This window comes from Panthera uncia, chromosome B4, assembly GCF_023721935.1.
Source record: "Panthera uncia isolate 11264 chromosome B4, Puncia_PCG_1.0, whole genome shotgun sequence".
Taxonomy (NCBI): domain Eukaryota; kingdom Metazoa; phylum Chordata; class Mammalia; order Carnivora; family Felidae; genus Panthera; species Panthera uncia.
In genome coordinates, this window is record NC_064809.1 from 51,986,656 (window position 1) to 52,000,341 (window position 13,686).

Here is a 13,686-nt window from a genome sequence, read left to right on the forward strand (position 1 = left end):
ACAGACCTTCCAGCAGGAGCAGCCAGAGCATTACAATGCCACCTGAAATTGGTTTGCTGTTGTAACTGACTTGAGAACTAAGCATCTGTGAATCACTGACAGTAGATGTGGCTTGTCATCAGGAGGTAGCATGTTAGTTTCCACTGCCTGACAAGTAGGCAAGGACAATCCTTTTTTCCTAACGTCCTAGGAAGCTCGGCCTGAGGGCCAGCCGCAGAAACCCGCAACCCCTGGCTTCAGTAAGCTGGGCGGTGGTAGACCAGCCTCAGCAACCCTTTCTCCAACGTGCTCAAGTGCGTGCGGGACCCGCTCAGGAGAATGCCGCAAAGCGCTGAAAGCAGCGCCTCCTCCGGGGGAGGAGGCGGGAACTCGGCTGGGAAAGCTTTCCTAGGGAGTTGCCTTAAAGAAAGCAGCAAGCAAGCTGAGTCGCTGATCACTCCAGTTGCCCGCTTTTTTAATACCGTTTTAACCAGTCGTCTAAACTCGTTTCCCTTTTGCAAAACTGCAAATCACCACCTACATCGCACCAAAAAGAAGGGGAGAAAAAAAAGAAGTAAATCTCGTTCTCCCTTCTCACCCTCCCTTCCTCTCACCCTCCCTTCCTCTCCAGCTCGCTCGCTCTCCCTCCCTCCCTTCTCGCCGCTGCCGCTAGCCTCTCGGACTGTGTCTCTTTCCGACGGGACTTAGCAACTTCTTGGTTATTTCTCAGCCCCCTTTCCATTTTTTTTTTTTGCCACCCTTTGCCATGGACTGGACCGACAGACGCAGGGGAGGCTTTGCTTTCTGCCCCGGGGAATGGCGGTTCGCTTCCTGGGGCCGTGCCGGGGAGGATCGGCCGAGGAGAAAGAAAGAGTGATAGAGAAAGAGCTGCAGGAAGGAAGAAAAGGGGCACCTCCAGACGCCGCGGGCCCGGCGCGCTGCAGCGTAACGCCGAGCGCCGCACGAGATGGCCCCGAGCTCGCCCCGCGCCTCCGGCTCCTCCAGCGGCTGCAGCCCCCGTGCGCGGAGCGCGTGGGGCAATTTTTAAAATCCTGAAGTAGGAAGAGACCCCGGAGGATAGAAATCGGGGGTGGGGGTGGAGCACAATTTTTAAGAGTTTTCCAAAGAGAGAAAAGGAGGAAGTCTGATCGTTTGTGTCTGTGCTAGCTTTTAACTTGAAGGCGTCTCTTTGGAGCATCCAGGATTCCCCAGGAGTTTACTGGGAAGCTGAAACTTGTAGGGGGCCCGGGGAGAAGGAAGGATTCCGAGGGTGGGATTAGGGAGAGGGTGCGTGCGTGCATGTGTGTGTGTCGGGGTGGGGGCGTCGGGGGGACCTCGGGGATTCCGTGAGGAGGGCACACAATGGCAGTGCCCCGCGAGGCCGCCCGAGTCCGAGACAAGCCAGGCCACGGTGGGGTGCATCCAGCCCCCGCCGCGGGCCGGGACTACCCCGCTCGCCCCGGCGCCGCACCGCCGCGGGACTCCGGCAGCCGCGGCCGCTGGAGAGACCTGGTGCTGCAGCCGCTCCGGCGCTCCCGGAAACTTTCCTCAGCGCTGTGCGCCGGCTCCCTGTCCTTTCTGCTGGCCCTGCTGGTGAGGCTGGTGCGCGGGGAGATCGGCCGGGACCCGGAGCAGAGTAAGGAGGTGGCGGCTGCGGAGGAAGCGGCCCTGGGAGCAGAAGGGGGCGTCTTCCCCGGGCTTCGGGGAGGTGCTCCCGGGGGCGGCGCGCCGCTCAGCCCCTGGCTGCAGCCCTCGGCGCTGCTCTTCAGTCTCCTGTGTGCCTTCTTCTGGATGGGCTTGTACCTCCTGCGCGCCGGGGTGCGCCTGCCTCTGGCCGTCTCACTGCTGGCAGCCTGCTGCGGGGGGGGAAGCGCTCGTCCAGATTGGGCTGGGCGTCGGGGAGGATCACTTACTCTCGCTCCCGGCCGCGGGGGTGGTGCTCAGCTGCTTGGCCGCCGCGACATGGCTGGTGCTGAGGCTGAGGCTGGGCGTACTCATGATCGCCTTGACTAGCGCGGTCAGGACCGTGTCCCTCATTTCCTTAGAGAGGTTCAAGGTCGCCTGGAGACCTTACCTGGCGTACTTGGCCGGCGTGCTGGGGCTCCTCCTGGCCAGGTACGTGGAGCAAATCTTGCCGCAGCCCGCGGGGGCGGCTCCGAGGGAGCATTTCGGGTCCCAGCTGATTGCTGGGACCAGGGAAGATATCCCAGTATTTAAGAGGAGGAGGCGGTCCAGTTCCGTGGTGTCCGCCGAGATGTCCGGCTGCAGCAGCAAGTCTCATCGGAGGACCTCCCTGCCCTGCATACCGAGGGAACAGGTAAGCGCTGGCAAGCTCTTCTCGCTCGCCTCTCGCCTCTCGGGAAGACTCGAAATGCTTGGGATTCGCCCCAAAGTGGAGGGAATCCCAGAACTGGGTACTAAAGCAAAGATAGCCTAGAAAAGAGCTCTAACTTCAGACCTAGTAGGAAACGACACGTATTCTCCTCGTCTCCCACAGTATTTTACAACCTGAACAACAGAAACAATAATAAGTAACAAAACTAGGTGGCGTTTGCAGGGTCTTCCACAGCTGGGTCAACTTTTTAGATGTGCTACACCTGGCGTTTGACTTCCCTCCACTTAAGTACTCTCGTAGCTTTACTAATGTAGCAGAAATCTTTCAATGCAGCTTTTTAGCACTGGGTGATTTTTCAACACGTGGATCTTACTAGATTTTTAAAATACTTTTGATAAAGTTTCATCCAAAGTGACAAATGTTTATGGAAGTCAGTAAAACCAAAGAATGCTTGAAGGTGAGGTGTTGATACACGCTTTCTGGCTTTGCGGTAAGTTTTCCTTGAAGAGGCTGCATCTGGTGGTGCCCAGTTTGTTTTTAAATGTAACTTGGGGACATAGTTATTTATGTGCTAATGTGTTTTGTATCCTAATGATAAACTTCTATTTGGGGAACAATATGTCTGAACTGCGGAATTTGTCAAAGTCTTGAACTGAGCTCTTAGTGTCAACTAAAAGGAAACATTTCTCTTGAGTGCGCGCTTAAGTGGATGTTTAGAAATTCAAATGAATTTATTCAGATTATGCAGGAAATATTAATTCAGGAGAATAATTCTAAGATTGCTGGTGGTATAAATCTCTCAAAAAGAAAGAAGAGAATTATGAATGAAGGTGTCCTGGGGGGGAAAAAAAGGTTAGTGAATTTTGGAGATGAATCTCCTTATCATTAAGGGATTTGAGACCATGGAATATAGTTGCTATAAAGGGCATAAAAGAACAAATCCCAATTTTAAATACAAATTGTTTCTGAAAAGGTATACATAAGTGTTTGCTTCTCTATTCCAAACAGATAATGACACTTAAGGGGGTGGGGGTTGTAGAGAGCTTATTATGTACACAGCAAGTGGAAATTTACACTTTTCCCATTTAAATTTATGCCTACCTATGGTCTTTTTAGGACAACTTTAGTGAGTGGGAGAATGTCCTAATATATAGTAAGCTTTTCTTTTTAGGTTATTCTGTGTAGAATCATGTAGATTCTAAGACCTAGCAGTCACCATATGGTGTGGTGGCTAGTTTGTTTTTGAAATGGAGTTGATTACACAGAATGCAGTTGTTTGACAGTATTTGGCAGAATGGATGACAGCATCATAGTCTCTGTGTTTATTTTAAAACAAATGTACTTATTTAGCTTTTTGTTTAGATAAAGCAAATATTTCTTGGGTATAAGCTTACTCTAAGAGTGAAGTTAAAAACAGGCCACTGACTGATACTTAGTTTTGGTAGAAATTTGGAAATCACCAGAATAAAATAAGCCATCTATTTAAAGGTAAACCAATTAGGGGGAAAACACAGTTCAGTTTCTTTTCAAAGTGTCAGGAGAGAATGTTTTTTAAATGAAAACACCGCTAGTTTAATTACAGTTTGAACACTTTTCTTTGACTTGAAGGGGAATGTGATATGATCATTGCAAGATTGAACCATACTTTGTAAGGCAAATCTGTGATTTAATCATAAATAGCTTGACCACAAATTAATATTACTTAACCTCTTACATTTCTGAAATTCCATACAACATTTAGAAGGAGCTCCAAGTGGATTTAATGTAAAGGTGTTTAGGTGAGTTAACTAGCAGTGTTAATTATCCTACAGATTTTTCTTGGTTTTCTCTGATTTGAATTGATAAATGGAAAATTCAAATAATGTGCAGACTTATAAGAAAACAACTTAGCATTGCATTTTTAAATGTTTTGCTGATTAATGCTGTTGAAAATGCACATTTATAATCTACTTTGGCCATTTTCTCTGGTTCCTATTTTTTTTTAAGACTGTTTATGAAGAATGTTCTCAAGTGAGAGAGACTAGATCTCTTATGGTTGATGGAAAAACAAGGTTACATTTAGTAGAAATTTAGGTCCTTGAAGTTTTAATGAGGGTACTGGTTAGTGTGTGCATATTACTTAAGACTAGTTTTCATATACGGCTCATTAAAGTTGTTGCTGAGTAGAATGGGGGGGGGGTGGGGGGGTGGGAACTAACATGGAATAGTCTCTTACAAGGTAGGGCAATATCTCATACGTTAGCCTAACTGTGTGAAAAGTTCAGGAGCTATATAATAAAAGGCTTATCTGTTTTATCATAAGGAAACAAACTTCTGGTTAAGAGTGCAAAGTGTACACTGTCATCTGCATACTTTATGAAGTCAAGAATCAAAATACTTGTAAAGCACATATATGACCCTGCCCTGAATGCTACCTTTATGAAAGAATGTCTGTTCTCAACTCAAGATGATAAGCAACAAGTGAATTTTAAATGGAGGTGTAAGGACATAAAGCCCAGAAAGGCTGGCAGAGGCCTCTTGAGAAATTACTTGGACCTTGCTCATTGCGAGGTTTAAAGGTGAGAGAATTTCAGCCTTTTCTTCTCTGTATGAATGGTAGTGGCCGCTTGCTTGCGAACTACCTCTTTTCAATGACTCGATTCTAAAAGGTCAAGGAGAATGGATGATAAAAATTCTCGGAAGACAAACCAACTGACAGATATTTTCCTCCCTTTTCCCCCTTCCTTCCTGAACCATGGCTAAGTCTACAGATTGGATACTGCACATGGGATTAGTTTTGCAGTGTGGATGATGAAGATGGCTTTAAGCAAAGGAAGGAGAAATAGGGCTAGTCCTCAGTCACAGAATTAATCTGATACTGGGTCTGTCTGTGAATGCAAGTGGAGGTATCTTGACTCTTCGTAAAGAAAAGTTTGTAATATTTGTGTGGCTTTTAGTTCAGTAGTATACTAGTCCAGTATCCTCAAGACTCAGGCTGATTTTGTAGATCAGTGTGTCAAACTGCACTTTTTTGGTTGGCACATGTGTGTCCATTATGGTATATGTATCTTTTCTAAGTGGGTGTTCGTTCACATTCTAGAACAGATATGTCTCTCTCAAGTTATCACTGCACTGTCTAAACACTGGACTATACAGAGATACTTAGAATTTCTTGAATTACTAGATATTTTGTGTGGTTAATGCTATTTTTCAATATAAAATTTTAATTATGAAATTTTTACCATTTGGAAATTGTGTTTGAAGTGGTGTCTCTATTCTCTTTATATGTCAAAGAACACCATTGGCTGGTTATTCCTCTCTAATTACTGTGACCACCTTGCACTTTCAATTTTGAAAGATTCCTAACCAATGCTATTTTATTTTGGTTACCTGTCAAGAATTTAGTATTTTTGCCTATGGCTTCACACAAAATACACCCCAGGTATGTGTCTCTCTCTGTTCGTGTTATTTGGACCACTCATTGACAAAATTCTTTAGGATGGATACTGTATCCGTCAGAAATGTACGGCTATATACTTTATATTGTATAATTAAAATTCAAAATGTTCATTTCCCTAAAAACTCTTAAACATCTTTAGCAACAACAGATTTTTGTAGGAATGTAGTGGAGCCTGGTGGTTGGTTGTCAAAAGTGGAATCAAGTTTTTCATCATTGACGTAAGAAAGACATTTTGAAATGAAAAAGCAAGTAGCAACAATAAAACAAAAATATGAGAAATAGGTATGCTTTTTGCTGGTAGACACAGATAGGCCTTGATACATCTTTTATATGGAAAAGTATAACTTCTGTTTATAGTGTGGCTATAAAAATACAGAATTATTTCCTTTAAAAATAGACTATATTGTCCTTTGAGTTCCTAATTCATTTAAGTATAATACACTATATTCCTCAAACTGAATAAATTTCAGAAACAATCATAGGTTTTTAATTTTATAACATTTCAGTAGGATAACTCAGCTTATGGTGATACAAAGAACAATACTGATTATTTATGACCTGCTGACAGAATTAAAATTAATTAATCTCAACTTCTGAAAACATTAAAAAAGAAAAACACAAGACTTTCTTATCCCTTGGGAAAGGTAAAGGAAAATAATTTTGTGTGTTTGTGGGGACAAAATTGTGATTTTTACTTTGTATATACAGATAAATTTAAAGCATACTGAAAAAACGGTTTTAACTGACAGAAATAGTCAGTGAATCTATATAAATTTACAGAGGTTGGAAGGAGTCAAACAGTAATTTTACTCTTTCTGTATTGAGTCTAAAGTGTAAAAAGTTAAAACTGTAGAACTGAAAGAAATGCTGTGTATGCTGGGCTGTCATGTTAATTAAATAAACAACCAGAACAGTGACTCTGTGTATGAAATACATTTTGAAAAGCCTGGGCAGGGGTGCAGGCAGGCAGGGGTGAGTGACACTGGCATGAAAAAGCATTCATTGTATTTGTAGTGACATTTGTGTGAATTTGTTGTATTCTATTAGGAAATAAAATTCTGAGACTAATCTTTGCACGACTCTAGTTGAATTAAGGCTTTACTAAATTTAATTTCACTTCTCCTTTAAATAGAATTGAAATGGAATGTTTATGAACCTCAAAATTAGAAAGATTTCTATATGTTTTAAGATTTCAGTTAATATGGTTGGTGCCAGTAACATCCCAATAGAGTCTATGTGGATTAACACAAGTTTTCAATGATCTCTATCTAATGAATGAGTTTATTTTGGATTTAGGATAGGAGTTGTATTTTTCAGGAAACATTGTTGTGAGATGTAATCTCATGGATGTAGGAAGGCAATCAATGCAACTGTTGTAGCATGTGGTATCCTAAAGAGATTTTGACATGCAGACACAGTGCCTTTGCATAGGGCAAGTTTCTTTGGCTTTGTGAAATTATGTGTGACCCTACATGTTTGTGGTGAATTGTTTATTTAGTTGGTCTTCTGTCTCCTATCCCATCAAGTCTTCCTCCTCCTCCTCTTCTCTTGTGATATTTATAATTGTATCTTTGAAAAAACCCTCAAGATATGAGATTGAAAACCTAATTTGTGTTTGCTTTCTACATTCATGTTTTTAATGAAGCTCTATTAAATAATTCATAATGAACCTCAGAAGGTTCAGGTATCTTCATATTCTTATATTTAAATTTGCTCGGTTAATATTCAAATGAATATTATTTTTTTGTAAGGGAATTTAAATCCTCCTACCCAAAAATTGGTAGTATTTTTTATAAGGATCTCCTACCTCCCCAATAAGGATTTTAGGGAATTGTCTTAACTTGGATCTAAGAATATAATGCTATTGTCAACATAAAATACACAGCTTACTGTCTGGAAGAAGAAAAATATCTTGAAGATGTTGAATAAATTGTAGTTCAGAGAAAGATCTGTTGGATAAAAATTTTCAAAAATATTAGTCGGCTATATGTGTTCACCATAAATGTATACTACGGTTTTAAAAGAAGATGCTACATTTAGCGAATGTTATCAGTAAAGGTCTTTGGTCAGTGAACCTCTCGAATGTCATATCAGCACATTTTATATATTAGGCCTTGTGCGAAAAGCCATACAAATTATACACAGATATAATATAGTACTTGTCTCTCCAGAGCTTAAAGCCAGTTAGGGTAATGAGAGATCAACATAAGAAAAGGGGAAATCAGTAAAATAGCTAAATGACCTCTTAGATAATAGTTGAAAGAATGCATATAATGGCTGAGCGTAGGTTTTACATCTAGATCCAGAACCATTCATCTCTTCTCTGAAATTTTATGCAAAACTTCATCTGTTCATTTTTCTGGGATAAAAGTCTATAGTTTCATAGATTTTCATAACTTCCTCATTACTGGTTAAACATAAATGTTTTTAGAATTTCAGTAATTTTGCATTTTGAAGACAGAATTTTTTATTTGAAATGGAAGTTACATTAGTATACCTTTATAGTACTTCTGAAATAAAGCTATTACAGGATTTAGGAAGTTACACTTCAATATAGTACAATGATTGTTTTCATATCCTGAGGTAGTTTATGGCCTTAAGTAATCTGTAGCAAGGAGATCTCAAAATGCTCAATTCTGTACAGTTTGTAGTTAAGAGATTAAAATTAGTCTGATTTTAGAAGAAACAGGGAAAGTCAGCTAAATGTATGTAGTCAGACTGAGGCAAAATGTTCGTTTTTATCCATTTTTCTCTTGGGCCTGAATATGCTGCTTGGGGAAGAGTAGGAAAGGAGTCAGGCTGGTAAATTTAAGTATCATTTGTGAGTTGCACATGGAAAGAATTCTAAATTCTCATTCAGAATTTGAATAAAACCCATTGAATGGACAAATAACAGAAAACTTGAGCCCTTACAATGAATTTTCTGGTTATCAAAGTACCAGGTAGCCTCCGTAATGTATCATTCAGGACTTTGTCCCATGATTGAATATTAATTGCATTGCAAAGTCTAACTTTGTGGAGTCTTTATCTCATCAAAGAAGAGCATGCTCTGGTGGCTTGACTATTGATTTTTGTTTTTATTTTAGTTTTTTATATCTATTTAAAAATGTTCAGGATTTCAAAATCCAAGGCAAAAAGTAATCTGCACATCAGTAAAGCATTTCTTTGTTAGCAAAAACAGCTGGTGGTTTTTGTTCACCTAAGTTATTTTGCATGGTTTCCTCAGGAATCCATTTAAAATGTAAGTAAATAGGATGTAATATTAGAGGAGGTTGTGAAGAACATTGCCATTTATAAGGTGGAAAGCTAGTTGGGAAAAATCAGCAGCTAAACAAGTTCAGCCTGTTTGATTTGATTAGAGCTGTCATTTGTTATCGAGGAATCTGAATGATCATTAAAGACTTTTAAATATAGCTAGTCCTGCTAAAATGGTAATAAAATTACTTAAATGTGTTCATGTTGTCATCCTGAGATAGTAATAAAATTACTATAGTGTACTTTTTTCTCTCATCCTAAGAAAGTTTCATCCTATGAATATAGATATAAAGAGCATATTATGTCTCTTGGTGTATATGTCCACATGGGTACATGTGTGCATGCCTATGTGTGTGATTTTTTTCCTCTGCCAGGAAATTGCTTTGGTTGTACCAATTTAGTGGAGAAACAGTGTCACCCAGTGGCTTTGATGAAAACAGTCTTGTAAACATTATAGATAAGCGCTGTCCAATAGAAATCTAACATGAGCCACGTATTTAATTTTATATTTTCGAGCAGCCACATAGAAAAGTAAAAAGAAACCGGTGAAATCCACGATAGTCATATTTAAAGTAATCCATTATGTCATATCAACATAAAATCAATATAAAAATATCAGGATATTTTGCATTTTTTTTGTTGTTGTTGTAAATCTAAATACCTGGTGTATGTTTTACACTTACAGCATATCTCAGTTTGGTGTGGCCACATTTCAAGTACTCAAATGATATATGTAACTAATGGCTGCCTTTTTGGACAGTGCAGCTGTACTTAAAACAATTTTTTTAAATGTTTATTTATTTATTTTGAGAGCGTGTGAGCAGGAGGGGAGGAGAGAGAGAGAGATGGACAGAGAGAATCTCAAGCAGGCTCTGCACTAGGCTCTACACTGTTAGTGCAGAGCCTGACACAGGGCTTAAATTCACAAAACAGTGAGATCATGACCTGAGCCCAAACTGAGTCAGATGCTTAACTGACTGAGCCATCCAGGTGCCCCTACCTTTTAAACAAATGATATATTTGAATATGCATGTGACCTGTTCAGTTATAATGAATGGCAAGTCTATGTAGATTTAATAATGGCACTTGATATACAATCAAATTTATAAGTGACCTTAGTAACTCTTTCTTGTACCACTAACTGCTACACTAATAGGTGGAAAGTCTGTTTTTCGTCTTTTCTTCATTTCACATTATTGCACATATTTAAAAATATTATTTTAATTGGAGGGGAGTTTCACAGACTTCTTGAATAAGGAGACTTTATGTTTACATGATTCGTAACAGTATTAAAATTGCCAGTTATTTATGATTCTGCCTTTCAGAGTTTGATTTTTAACAGGGATTGCTTGTGTGGACAGTGTGACCATGTGATTAGTCACGTTCATGGTGATTAGTGTATAATTGGGTTATCTAATGTCTCTTTAGAAATGAAAGTGTTTATGTTTATAGTGCAGGTCGTTATCTTGGTAACTTAGGAAACTAAAGTGACAAACCTGCTGGTAATTTTAATGGACGAAAAGTATAACAGTGTCTGTAAAGTGCTGATGACTTCTCACCATTGTTTATGCAAACACTATACAAAACGAAATGGAAATAGTTCTATTTTGTGTATAGAAAGGATTAGAGATTCAGGTAGTATGGAATTTCAAGACTAGGGCTTGAGATGAGTTGGCTTTGGAGCTCTGTGTGATTTCAAACTGCAGGGTGAACTCAGAAAAAGGTACAGGTTTTGAAAAAGGTAGTGATTTTTGAATGTCCCCTTCCATCTCCTCTCCCCAAACTCCACAAAGTCGTTAACTCTAGGCAATGTTCCAATATTACATTGAGAATGCAGGGAAAATTACTTTTTGTATAAGGCATGTTGCTTTATATACACAGATACATACAATGATTTTTTTTTAAGTATGTGTTTATTTTGTGTATAATGGTTTATATCTGTGTGTGATGCTTGTGGTGACCTTTGATTTATAAATTCCTTTTCTTTGAGCCAGGCCCATTATTTATCTTTGCATTCCAGAATAAAAATAGTGAGATACATAGATTTTTCACGTATCACTTGGGAAATCTAAAATGAACAAAAGGCAGTAGAATCATGATATGCAAAGAAGCACATTTAGCTAAAATGAAATAATGTGAACTCAGGCTCACTCCTGGTGAAGTTGGCTAAATTTAGACTTCTTGAAGTAGCTAGCTGGAGAATAAAGTATCATAATAATCATAACTGTTACTTGAAAGAGTTTGTATTTGAATGTATCTAGTCATTCACCCTGGCTAATTTTTGAAATTGCTTTAAAAAATGCAGAAGTTGGCCGTGTAAAACTTTTTTTGCCAGTCATCTTTTCTGATAAAGTGTGTGTGTGTGTGTGTGTGTGTGTGTGTGTGTGTGTGTGTGTATTTCAAAGAAATGCTTTTAATTCGTGTGTTTTTAACCTAGGAGATTCTTCTCCCTCAGAGTATATTTAAAATTTGAGGAATACCTTTCTATCCCCCACACCCCACGGTACCCTGTCAGATTATGGAAATAATTTTATGCAAGAAGCTTGTGGTTTTGATTTAATAGGATTTTAATAAAAATATTCCATCTTCTGAAGGAAGTTTAAATAACTGAATATTTATGCTATGTCTATGGCAAGTGTTTGCCTCTGTCCAGGTATAATCCACTTAAATAAAGTTTGAAGTCATTAAAAATGTTCTTTTGGGAATGCTTTATTTTGTGGCAACCCACGTGGAGTCGGCACTCTTACCTAAACGCTATTTTAAAAATGAAGGAAATAGTTCTTACTTTTAAACTAAGCGTTGCATATGATTCAATTCACAGGTCCACTTAGGCAATGCTCCTCATGAGGCATGGTGATACAAAGCATCCCCTTGTTTGGTAGTTTGTATTTTGGGGTCCTGACCCCTCAACAGACTCTCAAAGTTTGAAAAGCAGAGGACCTGTTGAGTTGCCTAGGCTACCTTCAAACTTTGCTTTCTAGGCTAACGAACTAACGTCAGACTCTGATCGTAACTGTTTTCATTGTAAAAGAATCAAACTTCATAGCCTGCTCCAGCCCAGCGCCTTGCTCATTGTGGGTGCCGGCTGGCAGGTGTAATGGATGGAAAAGAAATAAATGACTTTTAATCTGAAATATTTATCTCCCTAATCTACTGATTGACCTAGTGATTAAACGGATTTAAGTGAATTTCTATGGAAAGTAGAAAAGAAATAGCCTATCAGCTAGCCCACAAACTTAGATTTTTAACGTATTTGTATTTTTATTACTTAAAAAACTATTCTCTTGCATGTGTCAGATAAGGGGCTGAATTTGCTGTGCTCTTACTGGGAGGAAATCCCACTTTCAGCATGAGTCCTAGATATTTATTTTTAGCTCATTCCGAACTGAAAATAACCAAAGCTACCACCAAGATCCTCACAGTGTAAATGTTAAAACAAGTTTTGAAATTAGGTACATTTTTTTTAGAAAAATAAAAATTGAAGTCTTCTAAGCCTTCTCCATGTTCAACTGATAAATTAATTGACAAAGAATAAGCATTGACTTTATTTGTTCCCTTCACTTTCTGCAAAGAGTTGGCAGGTGATCTGAACCGCCGCCCTTGTATACTGTGTTGGTCTCTATTTTTGTTAGAGGTTCTTACTGAATAGCTGTATATCTGGAAACGTCTAATGTAAAGTAAATCTCTCTTTTTTTCTTTTAATTGTGCTCAATTACGAAATCTGATTTGGGTCCGTTGTTTCCAGAGATGACTTGTCAATTGTGCTAAATAATCTAGAAACTTGGTGGCATAATTGTAGAATCCAGATGAGCTGAAAAACCAGAAATGGGCACCATTTTCTTGAGATGGCAAGTTTTAGTTTATCCAATTATTTTGATATATCTCGTTTTTAATAGAACTTGTTAAGATAGAAAGCTTTAAGACCAACAATATTTTGTTGCTGAAGTTTTAATACTTAATAGAGATATTGTCATAGCCTTTCACTGAAATCAGAAATATCTCTTTTCAGCATGGTAGTCAGATTATCATGCCCTTAGATAAACTGGGAGTACAAGTGTAGTGGAAAAAAGGTTACGTTCAACTATATTATATAGTGACAAGTTTCTTTTACTTTGTGGATGTCAAATGGTCTCACAGGTAGATTTTTTTTTTTTTTTGAAAGGTTGCCGTTACTGAAAACTATCAAGAGTTTGAGATTTCTTTAAATATATTATTTTTTAAAAACCTGAATGTTTCTATTTGAAAAAAATAAATTACAAACTAAGAATTTAGTCCTAAATTCGTATTTTGAAATAAGCAAAATATATTTTTGAAAATAAGCCATTTCCAATTTGACATTTTAATACAAAATTTAGAAGCAAAATCTTTTAACTACATTTTGGGACAGGAAGCTAGCTATGTGTCTGTACCATCTTGAATGGTGTCTGTTTTTACTCCTAATGATCTGTTTTTGCTCTGATTGGAATTGTTTTTGCTAGATAAGCAGCACCTAAATTATAGCCCAGTTTTTAAGGCAGTAGCCTCATATTGTCGGCTTCTTTTTATTTCTTTTTGCTTGAATAATAATTGAATCGGCTCTTCTTAACCCTTTTAAAGAATGACACTAGAACTTTTAAATGTCTGGTGGAACTTCTGTAAGGAATTAAGTAGTCCTAAATGAAAAGTGTGAGAATTTGGT

At 38.8% G+C, this 13,686-nt stretch overlaps 1 protein-coding gene across 1 annotated transcript in view; it reads left to right on the plus strand.

Annotated features, from left to right (window-relative positions):
* The first annotated feature begins 1,285 nt into the window (after nucleotides 1-1,285).
* The window catches only part of PDE3A (phosphodiesterase 3A), a 324,368-nt gene continuing 311,967 nt past the window's right edge, over nucleotides 1,286-13,686 (plus strand). Inside the window, 2 exon segments of the mRNA XM_049627129.1 lie at nucleotides 1,286-1,839; nucleotides 1,841-2,296. Of these exon segments, the coding sequence (XP_049483086.1) occupies nucleotides 1,342-1,839; nucleotides 1,841-2,296 (954 nt within the window). The 5' untranslated portion in view covers nucleotides 1,286-1,341.